General features: G+C 40.6%; 1 protein-coding gene across 6 annotated transcripts in view; it reads left to right on the top strand.

Moving 5' to 3' along the window:
• gria4a (glutamate receptor, ionotropic, AMPA 4a) overlaps positions 1–20,347 on the top strand; it is a 91,673-nt gene that overhangs the window by 31,507 nt on the left and 39,819 nt on the right. For all 6 annotated transcript variants that reach the window (XM_079679551.1, XM_079679547.1, XM_079679549.1 and 3 more), the window contains exons 3-10: positions 5,199–5,438; positions 9,546–9,598; positions 9,833–9,964; positions 12,806–12,859; positions 13,625–13,783; positions 17,994–18,161; positions 18,954–19,058; positions 19,816–19,926. In XM_079679551.1, the coding sequence (XP_079535677.1) occupies positions 5,199–5,438; positions 9,546–9,598; positions 9,833–9,964; positions 12,806–12,859; positions 13,625–13,783; positions 17,994–18,161; positions 18,954–19,058; positions 19,816–19,926 (1,022 nt within the window). The remainder of the gene's footprint in view (positions 1–5,198; positions 5,439–9,545; positions 9,599–9,832; positions 9,965–12,805; positions 12,860–13,624; positions 13,784–17,993; positions 18,162–18,953; positions 19,059–19,815; positions 19,927–20,347) is intronic.

The raw sequence follows: 20,347 nt of genomic DNA, 5'->3' as shown, positions 1-20,347 counted from the left end.
AGACAGGCTGCTGCATTCTGGATGAGCTAGTCTATAGTTTACAACTTACTTTCCATTATTTTTGACCACATATGTTGTTTTGCTGTTATATTACTGACAACATGCGAAAGGAGGAGAGGCTTTTCTTGCATTTTGTGCATTGTGTGTTTTAAATTGTTTCATGTTATCTACAGGTTTGCCAGTTCACCTGTAATGCAGGGCTGGGTGTGATGATCCTGATGGTGTTTTATGAAGGATTTAACTATTCTGCTCAGCTCTGGCTGCTGCGGACTGCAGGGGCAGCTGTGACTGGCACACAAATCTCTGCCCTGGTATCTGGAAACACTACACAGAACACACAGTCCCCCTCATATACAATCATCATTATAAGGAGAAAAAAAGACAATAACTTAGCATTGAATAACAACTAAATATGGCATTATTATATCATGTAATTAATTATAACTCAAGTAATATTACAAGGCGAGGGTACAGGGTGTCAATACAACAGTTAAATCATAAGATTATAGATGACTTATTTACATTTTAAGAAGTAACATCTTGTTAATGTGTTTTTTCAAATAGTCCCAACAAAGATATGAATACAACCATTTTTGTAAAATAATAATCTGTATATGTTTTTGATGAAATAAAGGAAACATCGCAATTATGGATTGTGTTGTAAAGCATTATCCTGTATTTCTGTTGTACAAACATGATCTTGTGTCTGTCTTTACCCCTGAGAGCAGCTATCAAACATTGGAGATAAATAGGCAGTTTTACCCAGCATGCACCTACCATTCCCCTGGTGAGATCTATGTGATTGAGAACAGTGAGGCACAGAGATCTCCCCATTTTCCTTCATTGAATATTTAACCTTTAAAGACCCCTTTTTGTCGTTGTTTGAGAGGGACAGGGGACGTTTATGTGGAAAAAGCAGCTCAACAGTTGATGCCTCATAAACGTGGTGCACATTATCTGAATGCAGAAACCCCGGCGATTATTTTGAGATTCAGCCCAGCACTACCTTAAAAGACATTTACTGTATAATTCATGCAAAAAACGTATTTTTTCCCAAGGCTGCATGGGATTAGCATTAAGTGGGCATGTATGTAAAGGGTTGACTTGCGGGAACATTCATTTTAATTTAGATATCTCGAGGTGAGAGGTCAAAGGACCCCTGTGAGTATGGCCAGGCATTTCCTCGCTAATGTAGTCTAACTTCAACCTTAAATGGTTCTGAAGTCAGAATCCAGGCAGTGATTGTCTCTCAGCATAAAGTAACATGTCAAAGAAATTAATAGTAGAATCTAAACAGTTGCTGTTTTCTGTTTGGGTAAATAAGTTCAACGATTCACTGAAATATATTTTTTGGACCTGGAATAAACGGAACCTAAGTAAAAGAAAAAGGAACCTGAACGCGACATCATTCATCTCACTTTTAGAGCCTACACCCCTAGAGCTTACAACTGTAAATGTCTAAATATTAAATGTCAGTGTAAGCCACTAGGTGCTCCCTAATTATGTGGCTCATAAAAGCGTATTATTGACATTTACCTTCCTTCCTCTTGGTGTAGTATGCTGCACTGTAGGTAGCCCTGGGCATTGCCAGGAAAAGTACGGCTTTTGAACTAGTTTGTATTCTTCTTTCACTCAGGTGCTTCTTTTATCTTGGCCTTTACCTGCATGTAATGAGCGCTCACTGCATCCTCGTGGTGTTTCTGTGATGATCTGGAGAATGTGTGTCTGCAGCAAGAGAGTTATTGTTCACTCTAATGGGTGAGAAACCCCTGCAGCATCAGGACTAGAAATCAGAAAGTTGAGTGATGGAGGAGGGGGCGGCTATGGTTGTGTGTGTACAAAGTGCATATAGGTGACTATGTGTGTAGTGTGTGTTTTATTTCTGATGTTGTGCAGTGACAGTAAAAGCAAGAGCAAGTTTATATGTGAGCATCTGTTCTTGCTGTCATGTGAAATACAAACAAGCAGCCGGACTGAAGACAGGAACACGATGCTGAGGGAGGTGAAGGGGGAGGTGAAGGGGGGGGGGGGGAGAAGTAGAGAGAGAGGAAGGGGAGACACATGGGAAACAATTCCAGAGAAGTAAAGAGACTTAGATATTTGTCTGTGTAATATTATACTGCTTGAGCAACATATTTTCTTCCCTGTTATGCAAATTGGACAAATATCATCTGAAAAAGAAGAAATATAGTGATGTGCCGAGTGTGCGGATGATTGAGAGGTCTCACTACACGCGCAGAGACACAAATGAAATGAATCACAGAGACAGGGATCGCTGCAGTGGAGGATACAAGGATGCTTAGGCTTGATATACTGTATAGTAATGCTGGTAAAGGAGGGTCGTTTTAAAGAGATTTATGGAGAAGACTGCACACAGAAAAAGCACGGTTTGACAGACAGAGGGAATCATTAAGAACCCGAAAAACACAGGAAACTGTACACAGAAAAAACGCACATATGCAGAACCTGAGAGAAGTGAGGGGGAGGCAAGGAGAGAGGTAGAGGAAGTCCCAGGAGACCTATTGTGTCCGATGCTTTTACTGTGGTGATGATGCACCCTGTCGCTATTCCCCTCCTCTCATTAAAGCTTTATGAGGCGAGCTTTGCACACACTTTATTACAATGACGCCACTGTCTGGCACATTCCTGCCTTGCGGCTGTTGGTGGTGGTGGTGGCGGGGGGGTAGCAAGGAAACAAGCCCATGGAGACGTACATCAGAAAGGGAAACATGGGGAAAAGAACAGATATGGAGAGTCAGAGAGGCAAAGCCAGAATCACAAGGTGGAAACTAAGGGTATTTGAGGAGGTGAATGATAGGCGAGGAAAACAGGGAAAGTAGATGAGTAGAGAGTGAGATGTACATAGAGATGTTTGTTATGTGCTCTGGGCCTCTGTGTGTATGGTTGCAGAGGTATTGGTGTTTAAAAATAGAATGGTTTGGGATTAACACTATCAATATTTCCTTATAGTTTCGATGGGGACCCAGGAGGTGGGTGGAACATAAAATGTGCAGACAGTGTTGTCACAAACTGCATCTAGGCCATTTGTTTCAGTCAAGTTTAAAAAGAAATTCATCATTCGACATGGGAGACGCAATACACTCCATGTCACTTCAATACTTGCTTTTGTTTTGCTGCCTTCCTTCAGTTTTTGCTCTGTGCCCTAAAACAGCTGGTCCCAGAAACACAATTTAATTCAGAAACAAGGGAATACCATTTGCCTTGACGATGCTGTCAAATAAATTCAGATGTGATTCATAGACAGGATAAAGACAGCATTTCTCCGCCATCACGAATAAATGGAAGGTATAATCAATCAAACTAAATATGAGGAAACATCTTAACTGTCTCTGCTTTCTTTTTGCCTCAATCCTTGTCATTTCGCTGTTATTTAGATTTGAGATTAGTTTTCTGAGCACCTCATTATAATGTCGAACTCAATGATTTAGTGAGAACATCTTTGTGCATTCCAGGTACTGAACTGTAAAATATAGCACCTGTCATAGTTCATCACACACAGTCTCATCTCCATCGCCATCTCTCAAGTCATGTTGCTATGATCTAAGCTATCAAATTAAACCTGGATGTGCAATAAAAATCATCCTGGAAAGCACTAAGTTTGTTGACTTTGAGGACGCAATGACTCAGCTCCTACTGAATGACGCATGCTACGTACGTATGCTAGTTCTCTGAATTGAAGACATTTAGCTCCTGTCATAATCTTAGGCTAAACCCCTGCCTTATCGCCTCCTGGGTGCAGGGGCCTTGGCTTTGTTTAATTGCCACGAGCCGAAAGCGTCAAAGCTGCATCTCCCTCAGTATATACCCCCACGAGGCTTATAGCTGATAATGGAATTAATCTGAGTCCCAGGAGGAGGGAGAGAGGGAGGAACAGAAAAGAGGTGGCAGTCGCAAAGGGAGAGGGGGGGAAGCGATGAAGGAAAGTGGATGTTTGAATCTGAAAGAAAGAGGATGGATGCGGTGTCCGCGAGGGGGGGGAAAGGTATGGGATGTAGTGATGCTGAAGGGGATCAAGAAAGGGAGAAAAGGTTACAGTGATGGCCGGCTGTTGCCAAAAGCAAAGTCTGCAGTCCCCCTGGCTTTCTGTTTACTTCAGTGTGACGTGTTACGGGGTGGAGAGTGAATTATGACGCAGGATAGAGCTCAAGCTCAAAACATGCTTGCCTGAAAGAATCTAGCCTGAAAGGATGAATGGGGCTGAAATAGAAAGGAGAGAGCGGAGGAAATAAGAGGATGAAAGAAAAACAACCATTAAAGAGTGTAAAAAGAAAAATGAGTAGTCACTTCATTTGCTGAGTCGTAAGAAAGCGAAACACGTGTTTGTGTGCACGTTTCTTTTTTTGTGTTAAAACATAGTTGTGATGAGGCCGCACTGATGAACGACAAACCGTAGCAGAGGAACGATTTTTGAATAAGCGCGATAGCAGGGGGGCGTCGGTGCTTTTCACTCAGCTCTGTCATGGTTGAAAGCTGCGGGGTGTTTGAAGACTGAGTCCCAGCGTTGTAGGAGAAAATTACTTCACATTTGAAGCAGCTTGGTCAAGGGTTTTTTATCTGCCGGTGTGTGTATATGTGTGTGTGTGGGCATGGATGACTTTTAAGGATGTGAGGCTCCAAGCAGGTGGGATTATTTGACTGTAATTTCCTTAACAACTGTGGAAGCAACCGTGCCAGTTTTGCTAGTGGGAACGATTTGGTGACAAAAAGTGTTAAATTGCTTGCCAGGGGCTAGTAGGGTTGTCTACTTTTCGCCCATGTATGTGTGGATGGTTTTGCTTGTACTAAAACAGCGAGATCTTTTATTTGAATCCATAAATATGTCGCTTTTAGTTTTGGATAAAATTAAGATTTTTCAGGCTTTTAAAAAACTGATTGATGACTACAGTATTTCAAGATTTATGTGAGTTTGATGAGACTTTGTTTTGGTAAACCACTTACATACTCTACCACTGAGCCTGATTAACTGAGAGTCACTAAAACTGTTTAAATGTTGAACCATATTCCACATTGTGAATTTTAATTAAGCAACATGTGTCTTTTCCCTTCCTTCCTCTTATTTGCACATTTTTCTTATTCTGTGCATTTGTGTTTTCTAATGCCTCTCCTCTTTTTTTACTTCCTTCATTTGAAATCTCTCCCCAACAACCCGCCCTCATTTTCTCTTCCTTCCTCATCAGTCTGTTCTCAGTATTCAAGAGGGGTCTTCGCCATCTTTGGCCTTTACGATAAGCGCTCGGTGAACACGCTGACGTCGTTCTGCGGGGCCCTGCACATCAGCCTGGTGACTCCCAGCTTCCCCACCGAGGGAGAGGCTCAGTTCACCCTGCAGCTCCGGCCCTCCATCAGAGGGGCTTTGCTGTCACTTCTGGATCATTATGACTGGAGCCGATTTGTCTTCCTCTACGACACAGACAGAGGTAAAAGCACTATAAAGAATACATTAACAAGTTACATTCCAGAGTTGGTGTTCCAAATAAAATAACAAATGTCAAAATATTGGATATCTTTAAATGTATTTTTTGCGAAAGTTCTTTGGATTTTGTATAGGATTTAGAATGGGTTTCCATATAAACAGGAATAATCCTCCAGGGAAATCATCAATTTGTCCAGTAATATTGTTGGAGCCTTAACAGATTGTTCCTTTTATTATCCAATACAATATAAAGCACTATAAAGCGTTATTTCTGCAGCACAAGGGACAACAAATAATTATACGCTTATAAAATAAAAGTTAGAAAATAAGTCAAACAGAAACTATTCAAGAGCAATTAATCCCCGAACTACAAGGCAAGCAGTTTATATGAGTACTCACAACCGGTGTTGTTCATAAGCTAATAATGGAATAATGACTATCTCAAGTGAGGGTGTGAAGAGTACAAAAGAGCAAATACATTAGTTATTTTTTCTCTCTGGGTTCAGGGATTGAAGGAAGAAATTGCTCGAATTTAGTGAGTCAAAGTACTCCACCAGTTTTAACATCAAAGTGCAGTAGCAGTTTATTTTAAACCCTGTATGATTCAAAAGAAAAGGGTCAGAGGCATCTTGGGGGATTATAGGGTAGTACGCAAAAGGGGCTGCTACTCAGTATTATAGTCTGCATTTACTGTATACCAGAGCTGTCCAAATGAATGTGACTGCTGTGAAGATGTGTCCTTATGGTACCCCCAGAGATTAGTCAAGTCTGATAACAAGACCTAACTGAGTATATATACTGTCTTCTATTGCTGGGCTTAAATTAAACAGTTAAAGGACTTTAAAACAGATTTCCAAATTAGCCTGGTTCCAAATAACTTTCTACGCATGAATAATTATCCATAAATGTGGGTGACGCAACAAAATTATAATATCCTGTTTGCCTGGGATTATTTGGCCTGAATTTAACTCCCAAATGAAGCTTTGTTTTCTTGTTGAAAAAGTACAAAGGTTGTTCTTTTGGATATTTGCTCTCCTTATGTAAGGATCCAGCCGCAGAAACAGGAGTGTAATTTGGTAACTTTGAGCCAGAAAGTCGGGTTTGGCCTCAACTTCTGCAGCATTCACCTGGCTTTAATTTAACCATCCTATCATACACTGCACGTAAGTTAGGGGCCAGGCACAGCTGACGCCCTCGGCGCCTAACCACTGTCATGGGAATGCCTGGCACGTTATCTCTCTCCCTCTCTCTCTCTCTCACACACACACACACACACACACACACACACACACACACACACACACACACACACACACACACACACACACACACACACACACACACACACACACACACACACACACAGACACACACACACACACACACACACACACACACACACACACGCTCAAACTAAGTCCCCGCCACAGGGAGAGAAACACAGGTCAAACATGACACAGAATCCCCAGACCATGGTATAGTGGCGTATTAGAAAAGCAGTGAGCTGCACAGTGTGTGTGTGTGTGTGTGTGTGTGTGTGTGTGTGTGTGTGTGTGTGTGTGTGTGTGTGTGTGTGTGTGTGTGTGTGTGTGTGTGTGTGTGTGTGTGTGTGTGTGTGTGTGTGTGTGTGTGTGTGTGTGTGTGTGTGTGTGTGTGTGTGTGTGTGTGTGTGTGTGTGTGTGTGTGTGTGTGTGTGTGTGTGTGTGTGTGTGTGTGTGTGTGTGTGTGCTTCTGCCAGCCTTTTTTTCTTGCTCTGCACCCCCCGGGTACTAACCCAGACAACTAGGAGCATAGGAATAAAAAGGAGAGACAAGGGGAAGCAGGAGGGTTAAGTTAGGTGATTCAAGCCTGTGAGAGAGCCTAAAAGAGAGAAAGAAGGAAAGACAGGTGCGAGAAATAATAATAATAAGAGGACAAAGTTGAAGAAGATGAGAGGCACCTGAGGGAGGCAGGGGGGAGATTGCATTAGGGACAGGAAGAAGTCGTAAGAGGACAGACATGACCACAAGCCTTTGGGGATATACAGTAGCATATTACAGGAAAGGGGGTAAAGATGGAGATAAAGGAGGGAGAAATGGAACGGAGGATGGATGCCTAGAGTCTAGACTTTGCTCGCCCTTGACTTGGCCAAGGCAGGGTCCTTCATTATAGGCTCCCATCAGGCCCTGCTGCCGGTAATGTGCTGGAAAATGGGCAGTAACACTGATATCTGTTTTATGCTCACTGCTCTGCTCCACAGACAGCCTGCAGACACACACTCACAAACACAAATTGAGTATGTCCAGAAACCTGCACATGAGCATACAAATGCAATGTTTATACGACATGCAGTAGATGTATGTAATAAACATCTGAATGTGCCTTAATGGATAAATAAGGCAACTGTGGCACAGGGGGTAAAATAAGTGTATACAGTATATCAGAGAGTCACTGATTTGAATCCAGTTCTGCAGTCAACATATCGTAGTGTCCTTGGGCAATATTCTTAACCCCATAAGGGATCTAGATAAAAGGGTCAGCTGAGTGAAATGAATTATAATGTAAATTCAACAGTTCAAACGAACATGTACACATAAACTACTCTAAGACTAGTGTGTCACTGAACAAAAATACAATAATTTAGGGCTCAGACAAACCTTTTCACAAAATCTCTCTGTGGCAGGAATGGTGAAAGAACAAGCTGAACACATGAATATACTCCACACAGAAATACACTCACATTCCCACATACACGCCTTGATTACCGAGGCTTCAGCTGTGCTTTCTGTTTCAAGTCAAGCAGTAAATTGCTACCTCCACATAAGCAGAAAAATAAAACGGATAACAGTTGGAACTGTTGCGCTGCAGTGTGTGTGTTTCATTTTGTCTTGTTGTGAGTGTCTGTGTGTGTCAGTGTCATAAAGACATACGCTGTGTGTATAAATGTGACTTTGAGTCAAGTGTGAAATTATTCCGTTTTTTTCCCAACACAATCCATTCTAGCTCAAAGCAGATTCAACCAAATACTTGGAGATTTGATAGAGATTACAACTATCCTCATGGTAAGATTCAGTAGCTGTGTGCCAATAATGTGATCCTGGGTTGTCTCCCATTTATGTTCTTTCTTCCACTTCCCCGTATCATTTATCTTAATTCATTATTGCTTGCGTGGCCACCAGCTGCACATGGGGTCATAAATGTGAAACGTACCCTATATCACGTTGAGAGTCACATTCACCTGATTTAATCCTCCATTACTGTATAGGGAAAAAAATGTCCTTACTGTGTTTGGTTCCAGAATATCAAAATGATGAGTTGATTGAAGTGGAAGCGTGTTATCAGATCAAGTGCATTTTAATCAAAGTTAACTTCAGAACAAGAGGCATGAGAAGTGTTATGTCAATGAAATGTCACTATCAACAGTCTCCATTGTGTCGCCACATAACTCTTTGTTCTGATACGCTTTCTGAGGTGTTTGATAAAGTGACGTACAAGAAGGAGTGTTGCTTGAGTGCTAAGTGCTTTGGCCCCTTTTGAAGAGAAAACATTACTGTGTTGCTTTGTCAAATAAGATGTGCTGATACATCTGCTGGATAATTTCACATCAAAGATTTGGGAAATACTAGTGTGAAGGGGCCCTATTATGCTCATTTTTGGGTTTCATTGTATTTTGTGCCTCTTCTGTGACATGGGAACATGCTTTAATGTTCATAAAGTGCTTTATTATTCTCATACTGCCTGTGCTGCAGCATCTTTTGTCACTCTCTGTCTGAAACCAGAGCCCAGTCTGCTCTGATAGCTAGCCGGCTCTGTTATGATTGGTCAACCGCTTCGACATGTTCCACCCCTTAGCCTATCATGTACAATGTGTTTGAGCGCTAGCCAAAAGAAGCATGAGTGTTACATAGTGATGTCACTACGTCCTTGAAGTAAAAAAAAGGACTACAATTGAGGCGTGTCAGGCAGAGGGGAGTGTGTGGGAGACCAGACCATTTACATGCACTACAGGAAACGGAAAATCAAGAAAAGCATAACTTGCACAAAAATGCAATATATTACAACCCCACATGCCAAGAAAACAGTATTAATTCTCTCTTTCTCCCTTTTCCTCCCTTTACTCTCTGTTGTCTAGGTTATGCAATACTGCAGGCAATTATGGAGAGAGCGGGGCAGAATGGATGGCAGGTCAGGACAGACACACACAGACACACAGATTCCTGGAAACAGGCAGGAATGTGCAAGGACACTCATCATCTCATGTTAAGCCACCACACTTAATTACATCAATGTTTTTGTACTTCATTCCTCAAACACAATTCTTAAAAAAATGTTGGCGTGTGTTCATGACATTTATCCGATACTGTTGTCTTTGTTATGCTTACACACACTTCCTGTATGTATTTATATATTTTAACCCAGGTGAGTGCTATCTGTGTGGAGAGCTTCAATGAGGCTGCATACCGCCGACTCTTAGAGGACCTGGACCGACGTCAGGAGAGAAAATATGTTCTTGACCTGGAGCCTGAGAGACTACAGAGCATCCTAGAACAGGTAATATCATAATACTTCAAGCCAAAGTTACTTTGCACCGGACAGCAAATATGAAGCTGCTATACATGAGAGAAGTAATCTGGCGGGAAAAGCACCTATATCAAAATGCAACCATTTATGAGAAGAAATAGTATTCTTGGGCTTGTGTGCCGCATAAATGGTAGGATGAAAAATGTACTGATTAACTCGAGAATGTACTTATAAGTTGAGTTTAAATTAAACGTATTAATGTTGTGGTTATTGACGGCTTTTGCTGTGATTATTGCTGTACATTACATAGTGCCTTACTAAACACTGTAGTGCCCAGCTAGAGCACACAAAAGAAAAAAAGAAAAACCCTGCTAGCTTACTGCAGGCACAGGATGATATTTGAAAATGATCTGGAACCTGAAAGACCCTGAAGCATTTTAGATCATGAGATACTGCTTTATATTGAGACCACACTATGGTTAAAGATGCACTCTTACTATCGCTCAGATTCTAACAGACAGGGCAGAGATTACATCATTGAACTGAACTTAACAGCCCTTAACACTGAATAATGAGCTGCAAACACACCACAATAAGCCACAGACAACAGAGAACGCTGTTTTGGGAAGTAATTAAAAGCAGAACCTTTTTAAGAAATTCAAGTTATCTTGCACTACTAATTATAGCACCCCATATTGTTTTTTTTCACTGCATTGCTGGTGTCTGTCTGCCTGCTGACTACTTCACTCAGCCAGTTGCCACAGCACTCCTTATGCTTTCTGACATCTGGAGAGAAAACAAGGTTTTAGTTTATCCCTGGAGTTCATAACAGGGAGTGAACAATGTGTCTTCTCCAACAGCTACTTCAGTGTATGATTGCAGTAAACACACCATACTGTCCACTCAGATACAGTGAGTGAGTGAGTGAGTGAGTGAGTGAGTCACCTGTCATCAACTGATCCTCTGTCTGCATATATGGCAAACTCAGTGTAACAGCTAAACACTAGTGCTAACATATAATTGGCTATACCTCCCACACATACACAACTCTCATATTGCTAATAATGCAGTATATACCAGTGCACAATATACGCAAAAATAATATACACACCAGCTTTCGAGTACACTTACTCATACAACACACACACACACACACACACACACACACACACACACACACACACACACACACACACACACACACACACACACACACACACACACACACACACACACACACACACACACACACACACACACACACTTATCACAGTATCCCAGACTGATAGAAAGACAAGACATTTCCTTAATTGGCTGCTGTTGTAAGTGAACAGAGAGACACAGACACAGACACACACACACACACACACACACACACACACACACACACACACACACACACACACACACACACACACACACACGTATACATACATAATGAGACAGACACTCGTACTCAAACACACACTCCCAACAAAGTGTTGTTCTGCAGTGCTGGCATTGGCAAGCGCCCATGCTCTTAGACAGAGACTGCTCTGTTTGACTGCTCCTGCCAGCTGCGATCTGTGTGTGTGTGTGTGTGTGTGTGTGTGTGTGTGTGTGTGTGTGTGTGTGTGTGTGTGTGTGTGTGTGTGTGTGTGTGTGTGTGTGTGTGTGTGTGGGGGTGTGTGTGGGGGTGTGTGTGTGTGTGTGTGTGTGTGTGTGTGTGTGTGTGTGTGTGTGTGTGTGTGGGGGTGTGTGTGTGTGTGTGTGTGTGGGGGTGTGTGTGTGTGTGTGTGTGTGTGTGTGTGTGTGTGTGTGTGTGTGTGTGTGTGTGTGTGTGTGTGTGTGTGTGTGTGTGTGTGTGTGTGTGTGTGTGTGTGTGTGTGTGTGTGTGTGTGTGTGTGTGTGTGTGTGTGTGTGTGTGTGTGTGTGTTTCTGTGTGCGTGTTCATGGGAGCATCTGTATGTGTTAGTACTTTGCTATTGATATTTGGCGAGAGAAACAGAATTAAAAATATCAACTTAATTAAGTTAAGGCACCCCGCTAATTTGGAGAGCCTTTTTCCTCTTTTGTCAAAACTCTAACAATGCTTCATATCTTATTCTACATCCCAATGTCCAGATGTAACACAGATTTCTAAGTTGAGTAACATTAAACTTGACTTCCCTACTATGCCATACTGTTAGCCATGCAATTTCAGTAGATGGAGTGGATCATCTTGGACGTGGGTTTGTTGTTGGGATAGCTGAAAAGCGTTAAAAAGGTGTTTTTATATGTTCCCACTTATTATATCTACAAAATACTATTTTGTGTACAAAAAGGAAAGGCTTTGTCTTTTTATTTTATTTTCTATAAAGCAATCATCAGTTATCCCCAAGCAAGTTAAATCATTCTTCCTGCACGACTTGGGGTTTTTACATGAAGTTGGAATACACAGGTTTTTGTGTGTGTGTTCTTTATAGAATACTTTTATTGGAGGTTATGCTTGAAAACAGTCTACATTGGTGAATAAAAGCAATGTTATTTCCATTTTTCTTACAATAACAACTTTATAGCAGGCTGGAGGGATTAACACAGCCCTAACGGAGCCAACACATTGCAGCAGCTCTCTAAACGTTCCAAGAGGCAGAGCCAGTGTGGTACCACGGTCCTCACAAGCTCATCACTCTGCTTTTAATCAGTTTGACTATAACCAAAGCCACACATTGGAGGGAGTCTCTTTATTATTTTTAGATGGACTCCCCCTCCCATGCTCTTAAACTAAATTGAAACCAACTTTATGTTATCAAGCATGGTAATTCAATGGTGCATCGTTTAAAGTGAATCCTAAACATGCATTATCATTTGATAGCAAAGACATTTATAATCTTTCTCTGTTTTTCTTTCCAGGCTGTCAGTGTGGGGAAACATGTGAAAGGTTACCATTACATCGTAGCCAACCTGGTAAGAACCTTTGATAACATTCCTTTGCTGTGTTTGTTTTATTTTTCAAGATGTCTAACAAAAAGGCAAACAAACAGGACCAATATGAAGTCTTAAAAATTGGAATAAGCAATAAAAATACAATCCCTGCTGTTAAGCTATTATCATAAAAAAGTGTTTTACTCATCCCAAAGTAGATTTTTTTTGCAGTTATTAGCAATAAAATAAACCATGTTTCTTGGTTCCATATTGATCTTTTTAAAATTACCTCCATTGTCCCTTTCACATTATCTCTCCTCAACAAAGTCAGAGCTGCATGTAGCAGCTGGAATTGTCTTTCACGACATGAAGTATCGCTTTAACCTTAATCTTTACAATCTGTTCCACCACAATTCTCTTTGAAACTGTGAAAAAGGGTCCATTAAGCTCAGGTCAAGGATAGGCTTTCAGCAATTAGCATCCATCACCCAAAGATCACCCTCACATGTCTCCACCTCTGCCTTGGCCTGTTCCCAAATGGATCCCTCTTCAGGAGCACTTAACTACGAAGTGTCACTCATCATGAGCTCACTCTCTCAGCTGGAGAAGTCACTCCATATTCAGTGGGGGTACAAATAATCAAATAAACGTTTGCAGTTTTAGGAAATATGATTTTTGTCAGCAGAGGTCCACACAATGTCAGAGGATTTTGTAGTACACTTCCACTCTGTGATTGCAACATCCCATGTTTCACCTCTACATCTCTCTGTCTCTCTCTCTCCCTCTCTCACTATCTCTCCTTCACAGGGATTTAAGGACATATCTCTGGAGAGGTTCATGCATGGCGGTGCCAATGTGACTGGTTTCCAGCTGGTGGACTTCAGCAGGCCTATCGTTATTAAACTGATGCAGCGCTGGAACAAACTGGATCAGAGAGAGTACCCAGGATCTGAAAGCCCACCTAAGGTGATAAAATATGCTGTCTCATCCTTAAACATAAGGAGAGGAACAAGCTGCCACTACCTTAACAAATATCATTTTTAATTGGTGCAATAGCGGGTTATGTTATGGAAATGTTCTACCTTAGGCCACTTCTCTTTCAGGAAACAAAAATGCAGAACAGTACTCAATTAAGCCTTTTTCCATGATATAACACATTGGTACCATACAAAACACGAAGATATTTGCAGTGAACGCACACACACACACATACACATTGAGTCGTCGTGACATTACTGTGGAAATTCTTCTTCATGCATGAAATTCACTATGGAAACCAAATGTGCAGCCTCTTTACAAAGGTAACCCATCACAGGGTGATATGCTGCATTTGAACCATTCAGAGTGTGATATGGTGCATTTGGTACAGCTTCTAAGCCAATCAGAGTGTGACCTCAGGCTGTTGGAGAGGTGAATTGGCTGAACCTACTATCATTGAATACATCAACTGTTCTATGATTAACGTGATGCATGCAGATTCAAACTCTATTTCCTCTCTGAACGCATTAACCGTCAGTCCCCCTCTCTCTGTCGCTCATCCACACACTCACTCAGGCCATATGCTCTTATACCAGCTAGATAAAAGACTAACTTGTGGTTGCAATTGCGCCTGGCTTTGGTGCTTTTTCACACGGTTAGACTGCAATCTTAAAAGCTTGCGCATGGCATTTTGCAAGTTGTTTCTTTATAGTATATAAACTCATACTTAATGCAGGGCAGGGGAGTAAACTGAGATGGGCAACAAGACTAAATCTCCTTCCTGCACCATATTTCTCTGATCTTATTGTACCACCAGACTATTAGGGGGCAACTTTTTATATAAGCTACATTTAGCATAATTTCTTATTATGTTAACGTTTACATTTAAACATGTTTAATTTGTATCTATTTATTTCATTTAGGAATTATATTTGTTTGATTTTCAGTATTTATGAATATAAACAAAATTATAACCATCAAACATCTGATTCGAAAATGCATCAAAATAAACACATTTGATTGGCTGCTATTCAATTTCATTTAGATCCAGTCAAATGACCTGCTGTAGGTCACAGGGACTCACTACATTGAACACTTTCCCCTTCATTGCTTCAATAGTCTCTCTTACTGCCCTTACTGTCCTTATAACCCTCTCTATTCACCAACTTGAGTGTGCATTTCCTCTCACTGCAAATGTCCCTTTTTCTGTCACATTAGCGCACCTCTATTTCTATCCAATCCCCCTTTCTTTCTGTCGCTGTTTTCATCCCCTTCTCTTCGTTTAGCACACCTCCTTTGACCGGACACTGACCTGCTGCCAATTGCGCTTGATTTGTGCATAATATTAAATCAAATGTGTCCACCTACCCATTAAAAAGACATCGTACAGCAGCTATCTGTAGTTTCCTCTCTGGCTCACACCCAACTTGCAGTCCCTCTCAGAAAGACACACACAAATACACACACACACACACACACACACACACACACACACACACACACACACACACACACACACACACACACACACACACACACACACACACACACACACACACACACACACACACACACACACACACACACACACACACACACACACACACACACACACACACACACAAACATGTTCAACGCTGTAACTATAAGTTGACGGTAATAATGTTTTATTATTGGAATGTCCTCTTTCACCCAAGCCAGTCATCCTTCTTAGATGCACCTGATGATTTTGCATTAGTGCATGACGGCTGCATAAATCCACACATTTACACGAGAGCTGTTAATGGGGATACAATTATTTACACGTGATTGTGAAAGATTTTCACAGTGAACATGCTTAGTTATTGTCCACTTTTTGAACTTCCTGAACATATCTAAAGTGCACTCAAATGTTATCTTCCAAATAATATTTTTCCTGCTTTTTGCAAACAAGGAAACTCGGTTTTAATGTTAATGATTTAAGGAAATGAAACAAAGCCAGATATCTCTAGTGACAACAGATGCTTCCAAATGGCTCTAGGCTAATTTGTGCTGTGTAAAAGCTGAGCTCAGTTAGCCTTGGGCCAACTCGTAGCCTCAGGCCAAGTAGAACTCTGGTCTAATAATGTGCGGTGTGAAAAACCCAACAGGGACATGTCCCCGGCACACTGGAGACTGCATTTGGAGCTAGCTCTGTGCTTTTGGCCATCAATCAAAATCTCTTAACCCAGTGATTCTCAGCTGCTGTGCCCCGAAATGAGCTCTGGAGTGTCTGGAGATTTTGTTGAAGTTTAATGAAAATGATCAGTGACCTGGCAAAGAAATATATTAACTTCATCAAAAGTGAGGCAAACTGCTTGGGATCATCACACACATATATATATAAGGTACTGTACAGCCTTTTTGCTTTCTATTCAAATATCCAATTATTTCACACATGTCCCCTAATTGCGTAATCAGAATATGAATAGGTCTTCAACGTCTGTGTTAGCATATACAACAGCTTATGGGCTCCCTTTATCAATATTTGCCCATGTGTAAAACATGAAATGTTTGCCAGACACCAGCACAGAGCTAATTGTATTAATTGAATATGCGTGTTCACAACAGCAATAATGAATTCGTTTTGTGTTGTTTTTTCTTACTTTGATTAACACAGCCTTTGCTATATTATGTTCTCTTAGGCACGTAGGTCTATGGTGAGGTAAGTAAGTACTTCACAAGCACGTAGTGTACGCAGTCTTTGCACTGGATTCATTTTAGATGATGATAGAGACAGAGAAAATCTGTATTGACTTGTTGGATTTTAGCTGAATTTGGAGATTTAAAGCAATCCAAGAAATATCTATAATAAAGAGATGTTCTTTTTAAAAGCCATTACTGTTTCCCAAAAGTACCAGAGGTGTTTATGTCTCTCCTGTTGCAGAAAAAGACACAAAATGTTTGGCTCAGGTTTGTTGTTGCTTCCTCCTTGAATCTGATCCCATAGTCGTCATGTGTCAGTCGCACGCCTAAAGGCTCCTTTGGTTTCAGCAGGGAGCGATGAAAGGAGGATGACATGGTTTTGCAGCCTTCCAAAACACACCTCATGGGATTCAAATCAAGGGATGTCAGTAAGAGACCTGCAGAGGCGTGGAGAGCATCGGCAGAGTCTCAGCCGACTTCCCTCTTTCCTCCCATTTTTATCTCACCACTCTTCACTGCTGTGATGTGAAGGCGCCCGCTGTGTGTTTGACTGCCTCTGTCTGTCTGCCAGGCGCTGTGCTTCAGTGTGTGGGGGCTGGATGGGTTTGTTGCTGCTGAGTGTGGTGCTCTTCCTCGCTGCGCTCTCTCTTCCTTATAATGAATTCGTCAAACAATCTGTCAAGATCACCACTACATTTAAGAGTTTCATTAAAGAATACATCTTGTAATCTCTTACCCTTTCCCTTTTTCTTACTTAATGTAACATTGAAAAGGTCCCCGGTTTAACTCACATTTGAAGTGCCACATCTTATTCAATGATTGAATGTAATAAAATTTGCATTTATACATATTGGAAAGGAAAGTTCCACTTTCAAAAGAAGTAACTTAACAAAGTGGATTGACATAAGGGCAATGCAATATAATTTAAACCTGTTTTAATGTAACTTTAATGCCCCAGTTACTGTTTTAGAAAAAATATAAGCCTGTCTAGAAGTGGCACCTTTACAGTGATGTTACATTTACAGTGATGTTGATTGATGTTCACCGGTGTTAAGTGTTGATGTCAAATAAAAGTCAGACTGTTAGCAGGCTCAGCATTTTTAAACACCGGTAAGGGTATTCATATGGAGTTAAGATGGTCAAATGTTATACAGCTTGGATTAAGTTACGTCTCATTTACGGAATAAATCATTTACAGTAGACATGGTAAAGCAACATTAGCATATTCTCATTTGGGTTTTTAAATCACAGGAACATATATTCATTGCTGTGTTTCTCATCGAGATAGCTGAGTAGCAAAATCTATGATCACTGTAAAGAAAATGTGGATGCTTTTGTAAAAAGCCAATGAGCACCAAACATACCTTTAAAATGTATTTGTGTTTCGGGTTGTTTGAATTACCTGAAAAACTGTGTGACAGGATAACTTTCTGTCATACTGTGTACGGACAGAAGTATTTATTTTCCTATAAAAAAGTTGAAAAAATGATAATATTTCTCTTGTTTTTTTTCTCTTTCGTCTTCCATTCTTCAGTATACCTCATCTCTGACTTATGATGGCGTCCTTGTGATGTCCGAGGCCTTCCGCACCCTTCGCCGTCAGAAAATTGATATCAGTCGCCGTGGCAACGCTGGTGACTGCCTAGCTAACCCAGCTGCTCCCTGGAACCAGGGAATAGATATGGAGCGTGCACTCAAACAGGTTAGCACAGGATTAAGGTTGTATAGTTTAGGATAGACAGGTTGCAAAGTGCTTAGACAGATGTTGCACTCAGACACACATACACATTACACATACACACACACAAAAAGCAATCAGAAAAACAGCTGGCATGGAAAAGGGGAACGTATACCAGAAATCTATTTCGACATTTATGTGTTTTCTTGTTTGGACTTTGATAGAGTACCCACCAAAGTCCAAACACATACACACACTTGACACACAAACTTGTATGGCTATACTTTCGGGTACATTGACAGGGTCTAAGGTTTTCATCAAATCAAACTATTTCTATTCCTTTTTACGGTTTCAATTTTGTATGCATTTTTTACATTCAGTGATAATCTAAAAACACATATAGTAGTTATCAGTGTCTACCATTCCTGCCCTGGATTTAGATTGCCTGCCTTAACAAAGGATCTGCAGGAACCTATTAATGCATGTAATGATACATGTAATAAGGTACTGTAGTGTATAATTAATTTAAATATTATGATATGAACCTTAATGCTGACTCTTCGCCAAGTTACTGAGTATTTCACTCTGATGCTGCTTCACGTTTAAAATAATATGAATTGTAAAACCACTGTTTGTTTGACTGCACTTTACACGTATATAACCTTTGTTTAAAGAGTTTCAAACAACACTTTTATTTATGTTACAATATATAATATAAAAGCATTGCCAAATCAACCCTAGAAAGAATACTCAACATTACTAGTGTATTCTTTTTTTATATTCCTCCAGTCCTTACTTTCCTTGTTGTAAATGCAGGTGCGCATTCAGGGCCTGACTGGGAACATTCAGTTTGATCACTACGGTCGGAGGGTGAACTACACCATGGATATGTTTGAACTGAAGAGCAACGGACCACGCAAGGTAGGCACTTCTCACGACTTAAAAACAATTCAAAAACACATTGATTGTGTGGTTTGAACAACTTGAAACCCCTACCACAGCCAACCTATTCTATTCAATCAATATTTATTGTTAAAAGAAAATAATTAACTTCAGAGTTATCTCCTTGATTCTTAATTGATAACTGTCCTAAGGCCTTTATATGCCTATATGTTTATATAGCTTCTATTGGACCAACACAGCTTGACTTTTAATAGCTTTTCTCAAGTACTCATTGGGGAGCAGGTACAAGTCAACCTGGGGCTACAAAAAGCTCTGCACCGACACAAATAGCAAAAGTTTGAGCTTAATCCTTCTTCGGAATAGCAAAAAGTAGGAGGATAAGGCTCCGGTTGGAAGTACTCATCATTTCTCTTTACTGGAAGAAAAGTATACATATAGCGCCGATAATAAAGAAATAACACCATGTTCCAGCTTCTCAAGTGTTCCTTTGATAGCGATGTTTGTTTATTGAAGGTTCTTCGCTCACATTCAATATGTCTCAGTATCTTCTACAGTTCCAATGGGAAATATGTCGGAGTGAGATCATTCTGATGAATCTTTTCATTTCTTTTTTAACTTTTTATCCCTTCTTCATAATTTCTAATTTTCCTTTTTATGTATCTGTTTGAGGACCAACTTGATTTCACTTTACACTTCTTACATTTCATATTCAAATGATTTTCACTACAAAGACTGATATATTTGATATTTCTTTTTATCACTCTGTTTCCCTCAGATTGGCTACTGGAATGACATAGACAAACTTGTGTTGGTCCAGAATGAAAACGTTCTGTCCAATGACAGCACGTCGATGGAGAACCGAACAGTAGTCGTGACAACTATCATGGTAATGTACCCTCAGACTGCTTTAATTTCTTCATTCATTTGGGTGAAGCTGTCCTTCAACATCAGTCCGTTCAAATCCACCACTTCATTTCACCCAAACCTTGCTTCAAAACTCACAGTTGCCTCATATAGATTATTGAAGTTCATGGAGATGCAAATGGGAATACAAATCTGGTGCCCAAAAGGTGATTAATATGAATTCTGTTAATAATTAATGTTACATTGGTGCTTGATTAAAAAGAATCTGACATTTTCCAAAATTAGGTGCATGCAATGAGAAAGAGAGGGAAGAGGGTATGCCAAGATTTCAATTCTAATTAGTTTGACATGAAATATAGACGGATTGAAAAGTAACAATGGGTGAAGCCTTAACAAAGAAGGTGTTACAGGTAGGCCTTTGCTGCTGTCGTATGGTGTTTGAC

Source organism: Notothenia rossii (genome assembly GCF_949606895.1).
Source record: "Notothenia rossii genome assembly, chromosome: 4".
Taxonomy (NCBI): domain Eukaryota; kingdom Metazoa; phylum Chordata; class Actinopteri; order Perciformes; family Nototheniidae; genus Notothenia; species Notothenia rossii.
The sequence above is the reverse complement of the archived record's forward strand: the minus strand, read 5'-3'. Positions and strand labels throughout refer to the sequence as shown.